The 19723-nt window shown below is 45.8% G+C and overlaps 1 protein-coding gene across 1 annotated transcript in view; it reads right to left on the bottom strand.

The window, feature by feature from the left end:
• Positions 1–13721: 13721 nt before the first annotated feature.
• PDGFRA (platelet derived growth factor receptor alpha) overlaps positions 13722–19723 on the bottom strand; it is a 54185-nt gene continuing 48183 nt past the window's right edge. The window contains exon 22 of the mRNA XM_004706328.2: positions 13722–16994. Within this exon, the coding sequence (XP_004706385.1) occupies positions 16847–16994 (148 nt within the window). The 3' untranslated portion in view covers positions 13722–16846. The remainder of the gene's footprint in view (positions 16995–19723) is intronic.

Here is a 19723-nt window from a genome sequence, read left to right as displayed (position 1 = left end):
TAAATTTTTGGTCTTTTTTTCATTGAGTTAATCCATGCTTTGCAATCCTTGACCTTCATTAGCAAGTGCTTCAAGTTATCCTCAGTTTCAGCAAGCAAGGTATATTGAAGGTTGTTAATAAGCCTTCCTCCAATTCTGATGCTTCATTCTTCTTCATATAAGCCAGATTTGATCAAGGGCAAAGCAACTGAGAGGAATTACTGAAACCCAAATAAAGGCCAAACATGATAGTGGAACAAGAGGAAAGTAAAAGGAAACAGAGGTAAGAACTCAGAGGTAAAGGATACTTATAGAGGTCTAAATACAGGCATGTAAATAAATAAGACCTTACTCCAAAATCCCAATGGTCTACACTGTGGCTCACCAATAAGGGCCTGCCAAAGACTTCACACTGCAACTCTATCTATAACTGACACCGCTAGCATCATTGGGTCAGCTGGATCATATGGTCCCAGTGGCAATGACGCATTCTGGAACTCGGGAAATAATGACAGGATGGATTCAGGGACCCACTGGACTCATGGTGAGGCATACCCGAGCTAAAACTCCATTGATAACTTGACCTCCATATGCTCCCACTCTGTCAAGCCTTCAAAACATTTTGGGTCTCCTAGAATTAGTGTCAGTTCAGAGCCAATCTCCAGTCTCCAGTAATCCCTGAAAAGTTTGATTATTTCCTTCCCCCCAATGAACAGTCACTCTTGTAAAGGGTCGCAGGTCCCTTTGGGGAAGAAAGACTAACAGTATAGACCTTCGCTGATGGAGCAGGGTCCTTCTTCAAAGGGACCTGGCCTTCCCCTCATTCAAGGGGCAGTGGGTCTGTAAACTGGCTCAGGTCCAGGAATTGATTGGGTGGTCGTGACTCTCTATTCTGCTGTTGACCTGATCTAGCATTCTTCTGCCTGTATAGATATGTAAATATTTCATAGGTTTCCCATGTATTTCACTCCTAGGGACACCATGGCTAAGTAGCCAATGCCATAAGTCCACACGAGATAGGTTGCTTTGATTACCACGGAAACCTTGCTGTCCATTATGATAACCACGCCCACCCTGTCTCTGTTGATTCAGTGCTGGCACATGCCCTGTACCACCACAGGGCCCAATCAGCCCCAGCGTAGTCAAATGTCGGCATTCACACAGGGCAGTGCCCACTGTTAATCCTGGTGCACATGAAATAGCAATCACAGGAGTCTTCAGAGATGCTGGGCCCACTTCACACACTTGTTCTTTATGGTAAAAGGTATGTCCTCAGGGCACTCCCCTTTAGGGTCTAAGGGAGTATTCTGATAGATTCATTCCAACACACCAATTTCCTTAGCTTCTGGATGCCTTCTTCCACAGTGTACCAAGGTAGGTCATGTACCTCAAGTTGGTCTAATCTAGCCCATCTGGCAGCCCATGCTTCAGTGAACAAACAAATAATCAATTATATCCTCTCTTAAGCTCTCTTGCTGAGACATTGAAGGAAGAATCTGTGCTTAGGGGCCCCATATTAAGAAACTCAGACTGGTCTAATGTTACATTCCTTGCACCAGTATCCCACACCCTTAGTAATTATTCCTGGGATATTTCCCTGGCTTCTGCTTGCACATATTAGAAAACTTGAGCAGATCTTTATTAGTATACCATACTTCTTCCTGAGTCATCATCTAAACCTCACCTTTAGGGACTTTCTGAGACATAACTCTAGTTGCCGGTCTAGAGGAAATAATGGGTGGTGGGGATGTTTCCTGGGGGCTCTCAGATGCAGCCACACCTGGCATTTCAGCTTGAACAGTTTGGTTAATATGCTCAAGTGTAGATTGTTTTACTGATAGTTGGTTAATCCCCTTAGGTAGAAGGGGTAGATCTATTGACTGGGGTGGCTGAATCGTCTCTAGGGGCTCAATATCCTCCTCTTCTGGATCATTAGCCCACATGTTCCTATCCCATGTTTCAGGGTGCCAACTCTTTCCAATCAATGCCCTTATTTTAATATCAGACACTGTTCTAAACCTGCAATTGAACTGATGCAATTCAGCTACTCGTATGATGAGACTCTGGATTTGGTTTTCAGCAATGTCAGCTCTATTACTAGAGGAGAAGACTCTCCTTTGTAGCACATGCAGAAGCTTTTAGGTCTGTTATTCGGCACTTGAGGTGTGCTTCTGAGGTTCTGAGATCATGCCTTTCCTTGATCACATTTTCTATTGTAAGGAGGACCAGCCAACCAGCTTCCCTATACTTCTCATCCTGACAAAACTGCTGGAAAATATCAAACACACAATCACCCAGAGTCTCTCTCTCACCAGCACTTCATCTATTGGTGGTGATACTGTAGATATTAGCTTTGCTACTTTATACCATGGATTACCACCACCTACTCTGGTAAGAGTGGAAGACTTATCCATGCCTTTAGGGGTAGAGATAACATTAACAGTTCTGTTAAGTCTAATCAGACTGCAGACCCAATTTGAGAAGACCATATTTATGATCTTGTTTCTCTAGAACCACTCCCAGTACCAATTGTGTTAGATAGAGTTCTAACACAATTTTGTTTCTCTAGAGAAACAAAACCAGGGCACTTATTATGTGTGTGTGTGTGTGTGTGTATATATATATATATGAATGACTATATACACCATGAAGGAATATAACAGCTAATTAATCCACAGAGCAGTACAGAGGGATCAGTTCAACTAAGTTCCATGAAACAGTTAATATACTGGAAGTCCTTCAACTCAAAAGGGCCACTGGGTCCAAGGTCAAGAAAGCAGACAGCTAGACTGCGGAGTCTTCCCTAGGGCAATGCAGGCAGTCTGGCCACAAGCAGCAAACAGCAGGGTGGGACACCAACAATCAGCAAGACAACAGGATCAGATAGTCCCAAGCTCAAGCAATGTCTACACCAACAGCATGGTGAAGCAGGTCTCAAAGGAACCTCAAGCTCTAGTGACATGATCCATGGGTTGGCAGTCCCCACAGGTAGTGTAGCTCACAAGTTGAGAGAGAGAACTAACAGCCCCAAGCTGGTCTGATTGCCAGAGAGCAAGAGAGAGAGACAGGCGGGGCTTTCCAAGCCATCTCTTTGCCCTTCAATAACCTTATTAATCCCACATGTTCCTATTGGCCAGATTGGCACAATAAACCTACCTATCACAGTTGTTTTGTAATAAAAATTTAAGATATATCTAGATAAAATAGGCTGGATGAACAATCTGGAGGAGAAAACAATGGGACCGATGGTTCCGAGGGAACATGGGAGAAGGAGAAGTGGGGCAAAGGAGATGTTGTTGACCAACCCAGGGACAAGGGAACAGAATAACAAGTGATCCAAAATCAGTGGTGAGGAGGGTGTAAGAGGCCTGCTAGGGATTGATCAAGGGCAATGTAACCAAAAGAAATGAATGGAACCCAAATGAAGGCTGAGCATGACAGTGGGACAAGAGGAAAGTAAGAGGAAATAGAGGAAAGAATTGGAAAGCAAAGGGAATATATAGAGGTCTAAATACAGGCATGTACATATGTATATATATATTTATATGATGATAGGGAGATAGATCTATGTGCATATGTTTATAGATTTAGTATTAAGGTAGCAGATGGATGTTGGGCCTCCACTCAAGTACTCCCTCGATGCAAGAACACTTTGTTCTATCAAATTGGCATTCCATGATGCTCACCTTCCCAACACGATTACTGAAGACAAATGTGTGCACAAGCAAATGTGGTGAAGAAAGCTGATGGTGCCCGGCTATCAAAGGATCTAGCATTTGGGTTTAAAGGCTTGAAGGCAAACAAGTGAATATATAGCTCAGAAGCAACAGAGCCTACATGGAAGAAGCACACCAGCCTATGATCACAAGGTGTCGAAGGGATCATGCATTAGGCATCAAAGAACAAAAAATCATATCATTGTGAATGAGGGGGAGCGCGGAGTGGGGAACCAAAGCCCATCTGTAGGCAACTGGACATCCCTTACAGAAGGGTCATGGGAAGGAGATGAGCCAGTCAGGGTGCAGTGTAGCAACAATGAAACATACAACTTTCCTTTAGTTCCTAAATGCTTCCTGCCCCCACCCCACTATCGTGACCCCAATTCTACCTTACAAATCTGGCTAGACCAGACGATTTACACTGGGAAAGATAGGAACTGGAAACACAGGGAATCCAGGACAGATGACTCCTTGGGGACCAGTGGTGAGAGTGGCGATACCTAGAGGGTGGAGAGAAGGTGGGGTAGAAAGGGGGAACCGATTACAAGGATCTACATATAACCTCCTCCCTGGGGGCTGGACAACAGAAAAGTGGGTGAAGGGATATGTTGGATAGTGTAAGATATGACAAAATAATAATTTGTAAATTATCAAGGGTTAGTGAGGGAGGGTGAAGGGAGGGAGAAAATGAGGAGCTGATATTAAGGGCTCAAGTAGAAAGCAAATGTTTTGAGAATGATAATGGCAACAAATGTACAAAGGTGCTTGACACAATAGATGTATGTACGGATTGTGATAAGAATTGTATGAGCCCCCTATAAAATGATTTTTAAAGAAATGAGGAGCTGATACCAAGGGCTCATGTAGAAAGCAAATGATTTGAGAATGATGAGGGCAACATATGTACAAATGTGCTTGATATACAATGGATGGATGTATGGATTGTGATAAGAGTTGGAAGAACCCCCAATAAAATTATTTATTAATTAAAAATATATGTTGAAATACTCCATTATATGTTAGTTTATTTTATCCATAATAATTTTGAAGTCTTCTTATATTTGATGTCTACTGTCTTAGCTCATAACTTTATACATTATCATATAAAGATTAAAAACCAAAAAAAATTTAAATACATAGTTTTGGAAAAGAAAATTTCTGGTTATTTTTGGGTACCCCCTCATATATGTATATGAAAGAACTTGACAAGTGTGGCAGGTGTAGTTAGGTTAAAACATAAAACTTATCATTTAATCTCTCTTTTGACTCATTTTAAAGTGGTTTGCTTTTTTTTTTTTTAGTGAAGGAGAAATGTATGTGGTTTACACCCCCGTGAGTCTCCTCTGATCATGAACCAAGGATGTGGCTAGCCTTGATATCATGCAGAATGCCTTGGAAAGTGGATTATTGCAGGTGCAGTTCAGTTTAAATGTAGCACCCTATCATTTAATTTCCCTCATGATCCATTTAAATTTGTTCTAGTTTTTAGTATTTTCTGCTTTCTTTTCATTTGCAGTTTGTGTCTGTTTTACTTTGTGATGATCCATTTAAATTTGTTCTAGTTTTTAGTATTTTCTGCTTTCTTTTCATTTGCAGTTTGTGTCTGTTTTACTTTGTTATTCTTGTGAGCTATTGGGTTCTGCGTTACTGTGTATGAAATCCAGGATAGGTATCTGTAGAGACAGTAACTGGACTAATGGTTTCTTAGGGTATGGCAGGGGAGGCTGGGGGAAATGAGGAAGAAACAATCTCTAATGGACTGGACATCAAACAAACTTTTGCTCTGCTCTAACGCCGGGGTGGGAGGTGGACTCTGTACCTATCTTCCATGAGCATAAGGATCTTATCTATATCAATTGCTTGACTCCAAGACCTACAGCTGAGCTGAGGGAATGGCCACAGCTTCAGTAGGGAGAAGAATTTATCTCCACACCAGCCCAAGGCTGATGGCCATGCAGCCCAGGTCAGATGTGCCTATGCCCTCCATCCTTTCAAACTCTGTGCTGACATTTATCTCCCGCAGTATCCTTTTTCTCTGCTGGGGTCACACAGAAATGGCAAAAGTGGCCAATCCTGGAAGTAGAGTCCTCTCTTTATGTGCAAGGTCCCACCTAATCACTTCATGGAAGTTATAGATAAATGGCTAGAAAAGCCATATTTAAGCAATTTCACTTCATCATGTGTGCCAAACTCAATATTACTGAAGAAAAGAGGGATGAACATTTTGGTGGTTGCTGGGTAGATGGGTGGGTGGATGGATGGATGGATTGACAGATGGACAGCCAGATAGATGGATGAAAAGATGAGAAGATTTGGGAAATGATGATGGCAACATGTGTATAAATGTGCTTGATTCAATTGATGTACAGATTGTCATAAGAGCTATGTGTTAGTCTGGGCTGACTAGAGAGACAAATTCATAGACATTCATGTGTGTGTGTCTTTGAACTTTATATCAAAGAGCAAGTGTACATTAAGAAAACATCCCAGCCCAATCTAGATCAAGTCCATAAGCTTGATATTATTAGCCCATATGTCCAATACCAGTCTATAATTTCCTCTTCAAACTCACACAACATATGCACTGATGCCGAGTGCAGGACGATCACAGGCCAGTGGGGGAAAGCCTTGTATATCTAGTGGCAGTGGAAGCATCGTAGCATCGGCAGGGGTCTCCACATGGTTCCTTCAGCTCCAGGGCTCTAGCCTAGCTCCCTGAGTCTTGGCAGCAGGAATGCCTCACAGGGAGTCTCTGTATCGGGCTTCCAGTGAGCTATTTATCTCCGTGGCACCTCCAAATGAGGCCATCAAGCTGCGACCTGATTGACAGACTAGACCTTCCCCAAGTTAACACGAGGTTATGTAACTACCACACGCTGTAAGAGCTTCCAATCAAATGATTAAAATAATTTTTTTTAAGATGGGAAGAAGGCCATGAAAGTGGAGTCCAAGCGCCAGGGCTACTAAAACTGACTGCCTTCGCCCTGGCTCCCTCTCAAACCCTCCAACGCCTGTCTGCCCTCTGGCTGCAGACAAACTTTCATAAGCTGTGCTCTATGACCTATCCCACCACAATAGGCTGCTCCGCATGGCTCTGTTCTGTGACATAATGTTTCCTCAGGTAATTAACTGTCTGGAATTAACTCCACCAGCTGCCTCATGTATGCCTCAATACTTCAGAGATCAAATAAACAAAGAGAAGGATGTTCTCTAATAAATATTTGTTGAAGGAATTCACTTTAAAAATCACTTTCAGTGACTGGATCATTGCATCTTGCTCACAAGCATTGTTGTTTTTCCATTTCGGAAACCCACACCCAGTCTTTCTAGGAAGAGCAATGTTGTCTAAGAATTTCAGACCCATGATAAGGGAATCGTTCTAAAATTGTCTTGGCCCAGCTAAATAAGGGAAAGAGGGAGAGAGGGAGGGAAAGGGTATTCCGAAAAAGAAAAGGGCTTTATTCAATTCAAGGAGCTACTTTGTTTCTGATCGAATCTAAAAGGTTGACTGACCAACCAGTCTGCTGTTCAAGCACCATGCAGAAGACTGGGGCTGCTTCAGTGTGGAGCAGTCAGCATGAAACATAATGCAATCCCAAACAGAAGACAGGACACACATGTTCCAGAGGGAAGTCATTAATACCCATGAATAATGATAAAGCAAAATACCATCTGGCAGGATGATGTGGTAAATCTCCTTAAAATTCCAATTAGCTTATAAACTAGAAATCGGGAGCAAATATGCGCCCCTTGCCATGTGAGACCATGCGTCCTTGATGTCTCCATCGCTTTAGCTGTAAACTAAAATGTGGGTGATGGAAACATTGCCCATGTATGAATAGATGGGGGGAGAACACATTCGTTTTTCTCTAGGACCCAGGTGTTATTTCTGCAACCAGGTGGAACAGAACGTTATCATCTGCTAATTAAGCCCACATATGTCCTATCACATATATTCTAAGTGTGGGGTGAGAACATTGTATCCGCTATAAACACAGTATATGGATTTTGCTGTCATGATGAGGTTGGATTTCATTTTTCCATGTACTCAGAATTGGAGATAATGAAGCATTTCTGTCACCCTGTTAACCAAGGAAACAGGCTAGTTTATGATGATTTCAGATATTCTAAGCTATTTTCCTGAGCTTCATTTTATGAAGCATGGAGCTATTAAAATCATAATACCCATTATTAGAACTGCTGTATTATAGCCTGGAAAGAAATCGTTCTGATTACAAATGCATGAAATAGTGTTACAGGCCAACTAGTCCAGCCCTTCTCTTTCAAAATAGCTCAAGCAGCAAAGCAAGCCACTTCTGACCCCTCTATTTCCCAGGACCTCTTTGTCCTGTTTCTCATGGGGTAAACCACTCTGAATTTGAGTATGTGGGACTTCCATCGCTGTGCTTATTACCCATTTGAGTGATCTTGGAAGAATCACTTACGTCTTTTGGTGCCTAGGTTTCCTCATCAATAAAATGCCTTCCTGGCCTGTGAGTGCTATTTGGAACAATGTACAAATGTGCTTGACACAATGGATGGATGGATGGATTTTGATAAGAATTGTACGAGCCCCCAGTAAAATGATCTTAAAAAAAATAAAAAGAAGTTCCAGTGTGAAAGAGATCTTTGTAAATGCTGAAACACCTTCGGCTAGTAAGTCGTGTTCCGTATGCTGAGAAGATGAGGACAGCAAGGTCTTTGCAGCAGTGCGCATCAATGCAAGAACTACTGTTAACTCAGCAGGAATATCGCTCCCTGGTCATCAGTCTCCTTTGGGGGCTGGAGTAGAGGACAGAGCCATTACCCAGCCTTACAGCTGGGCTCCTTCTAAACGTATGTCAATGAGGTACGCTTTAGCATATTTGAATTGCTAAAAATTTGGATTGGTGAACTAAGTTGCTATGTTGAAGCGGGTGCTCTGTTCTGGCCATTAGCAATATAATCGATGGCTATTGCCTATGAATTGGAAATAATATAAGTAGTATCATTTTTTATTAAATCCTGAAGTCACCCCATCTCCCCACACATAACTCATCTCCCTCTAGTCTTTTTGTGAAGACTCGCATTCTAAATAATTGGGACAGAGGAATGATAGATCATGCACAAAGCAGGGAATTCACATGCAAACACTCAAGAATTTACTATGTCAATCATCTCTAAAATGTGAGGTCGAAATCCATTTATTTTTCACATCCTTTAGCCTATCTAGCCATTTTATTTCCAGAGATCTGTAGGGTGAAATGTTGGCTTACTCTCTGCCCAAGGTCAGCGATTCGAGACGAGGAGCTGTTCCGAGAGAAAGATGAGGCTGTCTGCTTCCGTGAAGATTTATCGTCTCAGAAACCCTACGAAGCAGCTCGACTCTGTCCCATCAAATCCCAGCTGATAAGAAATGATAGAATCTATCTATACTTCTCACAGAGCTCCTTACAATATAGCATTAAAAAGAAATAAAGCATGCTGCAAAGCTTAGCATAACTACAATCTTGCTTAGGTAAACTGAGAAACAAAAATATAGACATGTATGCACATATACACATGTGATAGCTAGATTTTGTGTCATCTTGGCTGGGCAAGGGTTCTCAGTAGTCTGGCAATTGAGGCCGTGCCCATGACATGATCTAACAAACTGTAATCAACTCCATAATGGAATCAGCTGTGAGCAGCCAAGCAGTCATAGGAAGGTTAAGAGTAGAGTATGCAATTTAAAGGAAGTCTCCCTGTGTGGGGCTTACTCCTGTTTAATAGTCTCGGTGAGAAGGCTTGGCTCTTTTTTGCTGGTCCAGATCCTGCATCTGGCTCATTGACTCATTACCTGTTGAACATGGGAGCTATCAGTGCCCTGCCTTGTTGCCTGGTAACCTTGGATTCATTTGACTCTGTAGCCATGAGTTTGACTTGCTGGCATTACAGTCCTCTGTCTCAGCCTCCACCGGCATGTGATCTTCCTGCTTCATGGTTTGTCAGCCCCAGTGGCTACGTGAGTAAGAAAAGCTTCTAGCTTAACATGTGACTGAACTAAACCAGTTCTACAACTGTGTGAGCTACTTTTAAAATATAGGATCATATATACATATGCATGCATATGTATCTATACATACATACAATTGGTTTTTTCCCTCTGAGAATCTAACCTAGCATAACACATTTAGATTTTTGCATGTATAGAAGGAGCCCTGTTGATGCAGTGGGTTATGCCTTGAGCTGCTAACTGAAAAGTCAGCAGTTCAAACCCACCAACTGCTCCACAGGAGAAAGATGAGGCTGGCTGTTTCTATAAAGATTTAGGGCCACTGTGAGTCAGAATTTACTCTACAACAGTGGGTTTCGTTTTGTGGTTTGATGTACATGTATACAGTGTCACAGTGGTTACCCTCTCATTATTAGCCTAAAGGTCAGTAGTCAACCCACCAGCAGTTCTGCAATGTGTACAGATTGCAGTGTCAAAATACTATGGGTGGGCCGGCTCCAGTCAGAGCCAAATTGATCCCCTCCCCAGAAGTAGGTGCTACAGAGGACAACACTAAACCTACAGGCTAGGGAGGGAGGCCAGCCTGCCATCCCCATATGGAGGCAAACCAAGAAGGAAAAAGAGAGAGTGAGGGTCTAGACCCCATATCAGCACACCAAGCCCTGAGGATGACATCCCTGCACAGAGCTACTAAGGCTCAGAGAGGGCTGTAGGGCCAACAACAGCTCAAGGCATAACATCCCCTCACGGGAGCATACCACGACAGAGGACAATACTGGGGACACACTTTGGGGAGTGAGTCTGGCCTGAACCCCCCACAGTGGGGAGAACCAAGAAGGGAACAGAACAGAGCAGCCACGGGAGCAAAGCCAAGCCACAAAGACCCTGGGGAGTCTCCAAAATAGACTTCAGGCTAGGAGGGACAGTTCCGGGAACCCTCCCAGGACCAATGGGGAGATAGTCATAAAGGTCAGCAGACAGAACCTGGAATTATGTATGCTTTTTCAGGGTTTTTTGCTGGCTTTTCCCCCCTCTCTTTTTATTCAATCTTTTGTTTTCTTTTTGTATTGTCTGCATTATTGTTGGTTTGCTTACCCATATGAGATAGGCATGAGAAGCAAGCCTGAGGATTAAGCAACAGGACTGACAGTTCCAGAGGGACTTGGGGAGGGGGGTGGGAAGGGAGTGGTGAGCAAACAGCGCCACAGACAAGGGAACAACTAGGGTTTTCAAATCAATGATGACGACAAGGACATAGAGATCCTGGGGCACTGGATCAACAGCAATCTAGCTGAGAGAAATTACGAAGAGGCAAAAGATGGGCGAGCATGATGGTGGAGCAGAAAGAAGGTAAAAGGAAACAGGAAAGATCTAGGAAGCAAAGCTATGGACAGAGGTATAAACATAGGTGTGCACATATGTAAATATATTAATTCACAAAAATAGAGGTATTGGCTTGTGTACATATATTTATATGGCAATACTTGAGGTCATGGACGAACTTTGGGCCTCTATTCAAGCCCTCCCTCAACACAGGAACACTTGTTCTAACAACCTGGCATTCTGTGATGCTCACCCTCCAGGAATGATCACTGAAGACAAATGGGTACACAAGCAAATGTGGTGAAGAAAGCTGATGGTGCCCAGCCATCAAAAGATATGGTGTCTGGGGTCTTAAAGGCTTGAAGATAAACAAGTGGCCATCTACAGAGAAGCAACAAGTCCACATGGAAGAAGCACGGCAGCCTGTGAGATCATGAGGTGTCGACGGGATCAGGTAAACAGGCATCAAAGACCCAAAACAAACAAAAAACTGTATTGTTGAGAATGAGATGGGCTGGAGAAGAGACCCAAAACCCATCTGTAGACAATGGGAAATCCCCTCACAGAAGGGTCACAAGGAAGGGATGAGCCAACCAGGGCGCAGTATAGCATTGATGAAATACACAATTCCTCTGGCTCCTTGAGGCTTCCTTACCTCTCACTATCATGACCCCAGTGCTGCCTCTCACGTCAGGCTAGACTGGAGCATGTGCATATGGTACAGATAAGAACTCAGGACACATGGAATCCAGGTCAGAGAAACCCCTCAGAAAGAGAAATGGGAGTAGCGTTACCAGGAGGGTAGGGAGAAGGTGGGAAGAGGAGGGGAAGAAGGGGAAACTGATCATAATGATCGACACATAACCACCACCACCACCACCACCCACAGGGAGACGAACAACAGAAACCGAGGGGGGAGACTGCAGTCGGTATAAGATATAAAAATAATAATAATTTATAATTTATCAAAGGGTCAAAAGGGTGGGAGTGGGGGAGGGAAAAGAAAAAGAGGAACTAATACCAAGGACTCAAATAGAAAGTAATTGTTTGGAAAATAATGCTGGCCGCATATGTATAAATATGCTTGATACGATTGATGAATGGATTGTCATAAGTTCTGTAAGAGCCCCCAATAAAATGATCCTTAAAAAAAATATTATGGGCGATTCTACTCCATCTTACAGGGCTGCTGACTTGCAATCCACTTAACAGTGCACATCACCACCAAAAACTCAAAATTCACTTCCGTCGAGTCAATTCCAACTCACAGCAACCCTATAGGGCAGCATAGAACAGAAACTGTAACTCTACTGAAGGAGGAAGCTTCATCTTTCTCCTGGGGGCAGCTAGTGGTTTTGAACTGCTGCCCTTAAAGTTGACAGACCAACATGTAACCCCCTACCCACCGGGGCTCACCAGCAACAGCACAGACACGTATAGGAATCCTGGCTGATGTAAGCAGTTTGCATTCCACTAGTAACCTAAAGATTAGTAGTTTAAACTTACCTGAGATGCCTGGCAATCTGCTCCTATGAAGCTTAAAGTCCAGAAAACCTCATGGGGCTGTTCTATGCACTGTCAGGATTAGAATTAACTTGACGGCACTGGGTTATGTTTTGTATAGGTGTATGAGTCCCAGGGTGGTGCAAACAGCTGGCCCACTTCTGAAGACATCTCTCTGGAGCACAGTCCTCTTCTGAAATGCACAGGGTCTCCACCAGTCGGAACTGAACTTGACGGAGGCCTCGAGAGGGGAGTAAACGGATGAAGGGATGGATGCAATCCAAGGGGCCAGCTTTGTCGCTGAGAAACAGGGCAAGGGTGGAAAAGAATACGTGGTGGAAAGGAGACATTTTGCTTCACACACATCTGTGTTGCTTGCATGTGTGGAGTAAAAGCAGGCGAGTAGTCCTTACAGTGGGGAGAGCCACACCTCTCCAGAAAGAGAAGCCGAGAAGAGACAGAATCAAGGACGAGCCGTGTGCTGATAAGTGGAATGCTGTGTCGGTGGATGGATAGCTCAAATCATGTCTCAGAGTCTATGTCCTGTTCATTTCTTCAGTATCCCAAGGGGGAGCGGTGGGAGAATCAGGGGAAGCTGCTAACGGGGCACTGCATGTGTGCTAAGGGTGAGGGAAAGCCTGGACCTGGTTAGGAATAATGGCTGTACCATCGTGATGAGTGTAATTAATGTCACTAAGTTATACGTGTAAAAATGGCTAAAACAACAAATCATTTATTACACATATTTCACCACGATATCCCCCCTCCCCCGCCCAGCTACCAGCTCTAGAAAGGATCACATGGGTACAGCCCTGTTGGGAATGGGAGAAAAATGCCGATCAAAACGCAGAATCATCAACGAGACCAGACCTACTGGCCCTGGGACTGAACTCATCCCCGGGGTAGAGGTCATATTCAAAAGGGCAGTGTCTACTCCATGAGAAAGCTCCATGACAAGGTTCCAAGGGCCAGGAAAGGAGGGGGGGGGAGGGGAAATGCTGGGAGAGAGTAGGCTGCGTGACGGGGCACTGAGGGGATGGCCAGGGATGAGGTGGAAGGCACTGTGTGTACCAACTGCTGAATGGAAAACTGATGCCTTACTCTGTAAACTGTCCCTAACTCATAAGATGTAGTCTTACTGGACTGTCACTAAGAAACTAAAATTAATAAATTAGCTATGACTTCCACAATCCAATGAAAAACAAATATGCTGGAGCTCGGCATAGCTTTAACATATATATATATATACCATTTATTGAAATATAAAGATCTTCATTTACAGGTTTTGGGGGCTTTTGTAATACATCTTGTACCAGTGGACCCTCCCAATCCAATTAGTCATTTGCACACATTCACCACAACATTGTTTTGGGGAAACACTTAAGTATTTTTCTCTTTCTTATTTCTAAAATAGAACTTTCGGACATTCAAAAGTGCAACAGTTAATGTGCCTGTGGGGAATATCACAGTCAAAAAATATATATAAACAAAGGCAGTGAAACAGCTTGTCATAAATGTTTTGGCAGTATTCTCCAAGTCTCTATAGAAATTCATATATACATATTGATGTATAACATCATGTTATCGCACATCCCTCTGCACACAAAAACAGGACCATTTTGTACAGGCTGGCAGACCACATTTTTGAGGACATCGTGGAGCATTAAAAACTAAGAAACTCTCCATGCAGTGTTTCTTTCTTGGGCTAGCTTTGATTGTCATCTTAGAAACAGAAAACAGAAGGATTGGCAAATTTCCTTCTGGGGAATTTTCAGGGGGGTCTCCCACTCTACCCCACCAAAAAAAAGGCAGGGCAGGTCGGGGGGAGAGTGAGGGGCAAATCTGTGATACACTGGAAACACTGGACAAACACGGGGTCCCCACATCCGTTGGGTGGGAGCGTTTGTCAGGACTGGACGCGGCTGGTCTGAGAGTTTGCCTCCAGCCTCTGGCCGTCAGACAAGGCACCCCAAGGCACAGGAAAATGCACAGCACCAGGAAGGAAGGGGAAACCCAAACGCTTGAACTGACGGTCCAGAAATACAGGCATCTTTCAAGTCTAATCGGCTCTCCAAAGTGTGGTCTGGTTTTCCTTCACTGGCCCATTGGGTTCAGCTTTCACATTTACTGTACGGGTGGGGGTGGGGAGGGAAGGTGGATCTGAAAGCCGGGGCTTGCATTAAGATTACACCAGTAGGTAGTCAAATACCTTGTCATTGCTTCTACAGCTTCCAAAGCTTCCCCTGCCAGGAGCACACATAGTGACTGCAGCCTTCCCAGCCCACAGTTCATGTCCATGGCGTCAGCCATGAAGCAGGGCCACAGAGCAGCCCAGGGAGGCCGCACCAACCAGGAGGTCAAGAATTTAGCTTGATTTGACAATTCATCCTTCCATTTCACTTTAAGGGGGGTGGGGAATCAGTCAATTATCTGCATTCCTCCACCCCCCACCCCCCCTACCGAAATATCGACCCGGTTCAACAGAAATTTGACGCGCTGAATGGCACCGTTTTCAAACAGGCTTTCCCTGGATTTTTTTTTTTTTTTTTTTTTTAGCCTCAAACTCAGTACCCTCAAGGAACTGGTAGCTTTACCTTGGGAAGACCAGGCCACGGCCAGGATGTCTGCTTTCTCAGCCTCAGACTAAATTAAGGGCCCCACTCCCTGGGGACGTGGCATTAAATGCAACAGACCCACAGCTGAGGGCTGAAGGGCTCGGCGCCCTGAGTGGTTGACTTCTAGGTCAGTTCCAGGTGCGAGCTGTTTGGTGTGCTTGCTCTCTTACCTCCCCCACATGGCAACCCTCGGTAACCTAAGCGGGCCGCGACCCAAAGGTGGCTGACCAGAACTTGTTTATGAAACAGCAGGTTCTTGCCCTGAGGGCACAGTGGGCTAACCGCAAGGTCAACGATGGGAAACCAGCACCACTCTGCAGGAGAGAGATGAGGCTGTCTACTCCTGGAAAGAGTTACAGACTCGGAAACCCTCAGGGGCAGCTCAACCTTGCCTTTGACCTTAAAGGTCACTGTGGGTCAGAATCGGCCTGATGGCAGTGAGCTCCCTCCAGACCCAACACACCTGAAGCTCTGAAACAGGGATCGAGTGACCCAGGCTACCAGTCACGACACAACGCCTTTCTGCCTCAGAGGTCCAGCCTGCTTCTCCTTGAGGTAAGAACTGTGGGAACGAGGCGGATGGCGGTAGTACCCTCCTGATTCTCATAGGTTTTGTAGAAGGGAAGCCGTGAACGCTGGGCTCCATCACTGTTCACACCACGCAGCCATCAAAGGCTCGGCAGACCCAGGGTTTCGGCTGATGGTGCTGTCTGTCATTGGGAAGAGACGGAAAGTCTCTGGCCTTCACTGAAAGCACTCGGGGTGTTCTTGTGCTGGTTGTGCTCTGCGGTTAATGACCTTGGAGTCCAGTTGACCAGGGAACCTATTAGTACCCCAAAATGGACTTCCAGGAAGACTCGACTTGCGCTTTGTTCTCCAGGCTCAACTACATTTAATCCACTAACGCTATTACCATATCATATAGAGAAACACAGGTTATTTAATATACAAACCCCAAATGCAGCAAACTTGTCACCTACTTGGTAAGTAAGGATTTTTTTTTCAATTGTGCTTTTCAGGAGGGGAAACATGTTACAGGTTACACATTGAGCAGTACTGATAGCAGTCGTTACTATTACAAACCTAGATTACAATAAGAAAATGAGTTGTTGGGCTTTTAAAGGACCCAAATCGATTAAAGAAGGCTGGTTAATGATGATCCTTTCTCTCTTTAACACTAAAAATTTTCAAAGGAAAATGCTACAGTCGCAGTACCTTTTGGGTTCAAAAAGTGGTTTTGTGTGTATTTCACAGGAGAATTCAACAGCAGCGACACCGAGTTTCCAGCGAGAAGTACATGAAGGGCTGGCGCCGTCTCTTCAGAAACCCAGGGAAGACCGTTAATAAACATCTAAGCATGTCCTTGGTTAAGAGTTATTTACATAATTACAATGCTGGAGCCTCGTTGCTGTGGAAGTTGTGTACATGGGAATCTCTCCAATGCCCTTGAGACACAAAGATTGTCTACTGTGGCCTCTCTCTCCCCTTGTCCATCCATCTCCCTCCAGATGGCACGCACTGCTGCGAGGCTACTGAGATGCACGAGGGAGACATTCGCTTCCAGCTGTCCCGTCCAGCCAGTGTCAGAAGGCTCCCCAAGGCCCTTGGCCGGGAAGTGCTCCTCATGCATCATCCAAGTCCTCCTCTCAACCTCCGCATTGCAAGAAAGTGGTTTTTCTTGACGGGATCCCAAGGTGGCACCTGGCCAGAAAGATGCCCCCGGAAGCCAGCGGTTACAGGAAGCTGTCCTCCACCAGGTCTGAGGGGTCGATGCCGATGTCGTCCATCATGTCAATGTCCTCAATGGTCTCGTCCTCTCGCTTGATGAAGGTGGAGCTGCTGGACCCTGTGTCGATGGCACTCTCTTCGGACGTCTGTGAGCTGGAGGAGAGATGGGATGGGAAAGGTGAACTAACTCTCCTCTCCGTGCAGCCACAGACAACCAGCCAAGGCTGGGGCTACACGGGGAGGTGCCCCTCCCAGGGAAAGCCCTTCCTACAAGAGCCATCGGTGTGCAGACTCAGGGTTTCCAAGTTTGCCACCAGGCCAGAGAGCTACGGGTCGTCCACCACACTCTAGCCGGTCCACAGGTCTCATTGTCATCGAGCCGATTCTGACTCATGGTGACCCTACAGGATAGGGTCGAACTGGCCCTGTGGGTTACTGAGACTGTAACTTCGTGGGAGCAGAAAGCCTCGTCTTTTCCCCAAAGAAGCTGTTGGTGGTTTTGAACTGCTGACCTTGTGGCTAACAGCCCAACACACAGCCAGTAAACTACCGGGACTCCTTTGGGTCACAGGTAGTCTTGAAATTTGCTCTAACCCATCAGTTTTCCTTCCTCTTGCTAACTTTTTAACCCAGGTTGCTAACACACCGCACCAAGTTCTGCTTTGCCTACTCGCTCCAAGGGAAAGAGGAGATAAGCAAAGGATGGGTGGTTCAAAGGAATGGGGGAGGGAGGAAAAGCAAACGGAGTAGAGCGGCTGCTAACAGCAGCCAGGCCAGTGGCTGGCTCCTGCTGAGACCTCCCATGTGTGCACGCTGGATCTTAGAGCTCCATCCTCCTCCAGGCCTGTCTGCTCCCATGCGTGTCTACACCCGTGCCTCCTGGGTCTCTAAGGTTCAGGGGACGGCTCTTAACAGGGTAATGGTTAAGAGGGGGTACTCTAGAGTCAAATGAGTGAGACCCTCCCACTTAATGATGTCACTTAAGTTACCACCCCTCCCTCAGCCTGTTGCCTTGCTCGTCCAATGGAAAGGCCAAAGCAGCGAATGCACAGGACTGTTCAGGGCGTCAATAGGGCAATGCCAATACAGCACTGGGCACCCTAACCAAGCAGCTGCCTCGGGGCCACTCTGACTCACGGTGGCCTCATGTATGTCACGGCAGACCGGCCTGGGCTCCAGAGAGTTTTCACTGGTTGATTTTTCCCCCCCAGAAACAGATTGCCAGGCCTTTCCTCCAAGGCACCTGGGACACACCTGAACTCCCGGATTGGGGTTAGCAGCTGAGCCCGTGCATTGTTTGCATCCCCGGAGAACTTCCTAACAAGTTGATGGTCCAATCAAGGGAGCGCTATCGATGGAGAGCCCCACGGACACCCAAAAGAACAAACACGTCTGTCTTGGACGAAGCACGGCCAGAGTGCTCCTTAGAGGCAGGGGGGCTCCAGCTTCACACACTTTGGACATGCTGTCAGGAGAGAGCAGTCCCTGGAGAAGGACGTCATGCTTAGCAGAGTGGAAGGGCAGTGAGAAAAGAGAAAAATCCGTGGCAGGATGGAGTGACACTGTGGCTGCAACGGTGGGCTCAAAAAGAGAACCGTGGTCAGGTGCGGGCAGTGTTTGGTTCTGGGGAGCACAGGGTGGAGAGGAGTCAGAAGTGTCTTGCAGGCACCTAACAACAACCTATCTGTTACACTCAAATTCTTCCCTGAATTCCAGTGGGTTCTGGGGAACGCTAGTTATTCCTTTTCTAACAGGCGATCATACTGTCCGGATCATACTCCGAGGAAATGCTTGCTCGAGGAGTGCGGGTCACATGACCTGCCTTGGTATTTGTGACTTCATTCCAAATGGTTCGTGAAAAAAAAGAGGGAAGCGTTATGTGTATGTGTGATAGATAGAGCACACAGGGCACACATCCAGGTAGGAAAAGTAAATGGAGCAACATGTTAACAGCAATTACATCCTGGTGGTAGACGGCTACATGGGTTTATTATTCTCTCGTGTTTTCTGTAGAATTTTTCAAAAACACATAGTTGGGGAAAATATCCTCCCCTCAAATCTCCAGCCTGGCACAGTTTCCCCTCTCTCCTCCCTTCTCTGGATTAATTAATCATCATTAGATCACCAGCCTGTCTCCGATTCCCATCTAAACCTCGGTGGGTATCTTTCCATGCCAAGCTGATTCTCATTGGCAGGCAGCACATTAACAGTGCATACTGGCCGGTCAGAAGAATGAGGCACACAAATGTGCAGGTACACACGCACGTGCACATGTGCGCACCACGCCAGGGCTCTGTCCAATCTCTCAGCTCCTTCCTGCTTGTCAAGCCTAGCCTGCCCTCTCTCAACTCCTCATGTCAATTCCAGGGCAGAAAACAACACACCGCAAAAAAGCAACAAGTGGTCGCTGGAGCGATGGCGACTCGTAGCGGCAACCCCTTGTGTGTTTCCCAGTACCAATGCGTCAACCACCCCCCTCCCTCCCTGCGATGACCGTGCACTTTTCCAGAGTAGAAAGACACCTCTGGGTGGACATGGCTCCCCAACTTCTCTTTAGTAACCGGGCCCTTCACCATTCAGGGAGCTCAGCAGAGAAGCCAGTCTGGTCTCTCAAAGTCCGCTTTGTGCCCCGTCCACCCTGGAGAATGTCTAGGAGCCAGGGAGCTGCCCAGCCATGGGGTCCCTTCACAGCCCTATGACTGAGCTTCTGACTGGATCCTAGGGTGTATCCTACCTGTCGAACCCCTCCCTGCCTGACTCCTGGGACCGCTATAGGATGGGGCATGTTGGAATCACTGAAAGCGGCAGCCTGGTATCAATGAGGCTGCTCCTTGGGGGCGTCTGGGGACAGGGGATTAAGAAGCACCTTTGGAAGCCGGGGC

This window comes from Echinops telfairi, unplaced genomic scaffold, assembly GCF_000313985.2.
Source record: "Echinops telfairi isolate 266 unplaced genomic scaffold, ASM31398v2 ScPeMD7_7468;HRSCAF=8506_0, whole genome shotgun sequence".
Classification (NCBI taxonomy): Eukaryota; Metazoa; Chordata; class Mammalia; order Afrosoricida; family Tenrecidae; genus Echinops; species Echinops telfairi.
The sequence above is the reverse complement of the archived record's forward strand: the minus strand, read 5'-3'. Positions and strand labels throughout refer to the sequence as shown.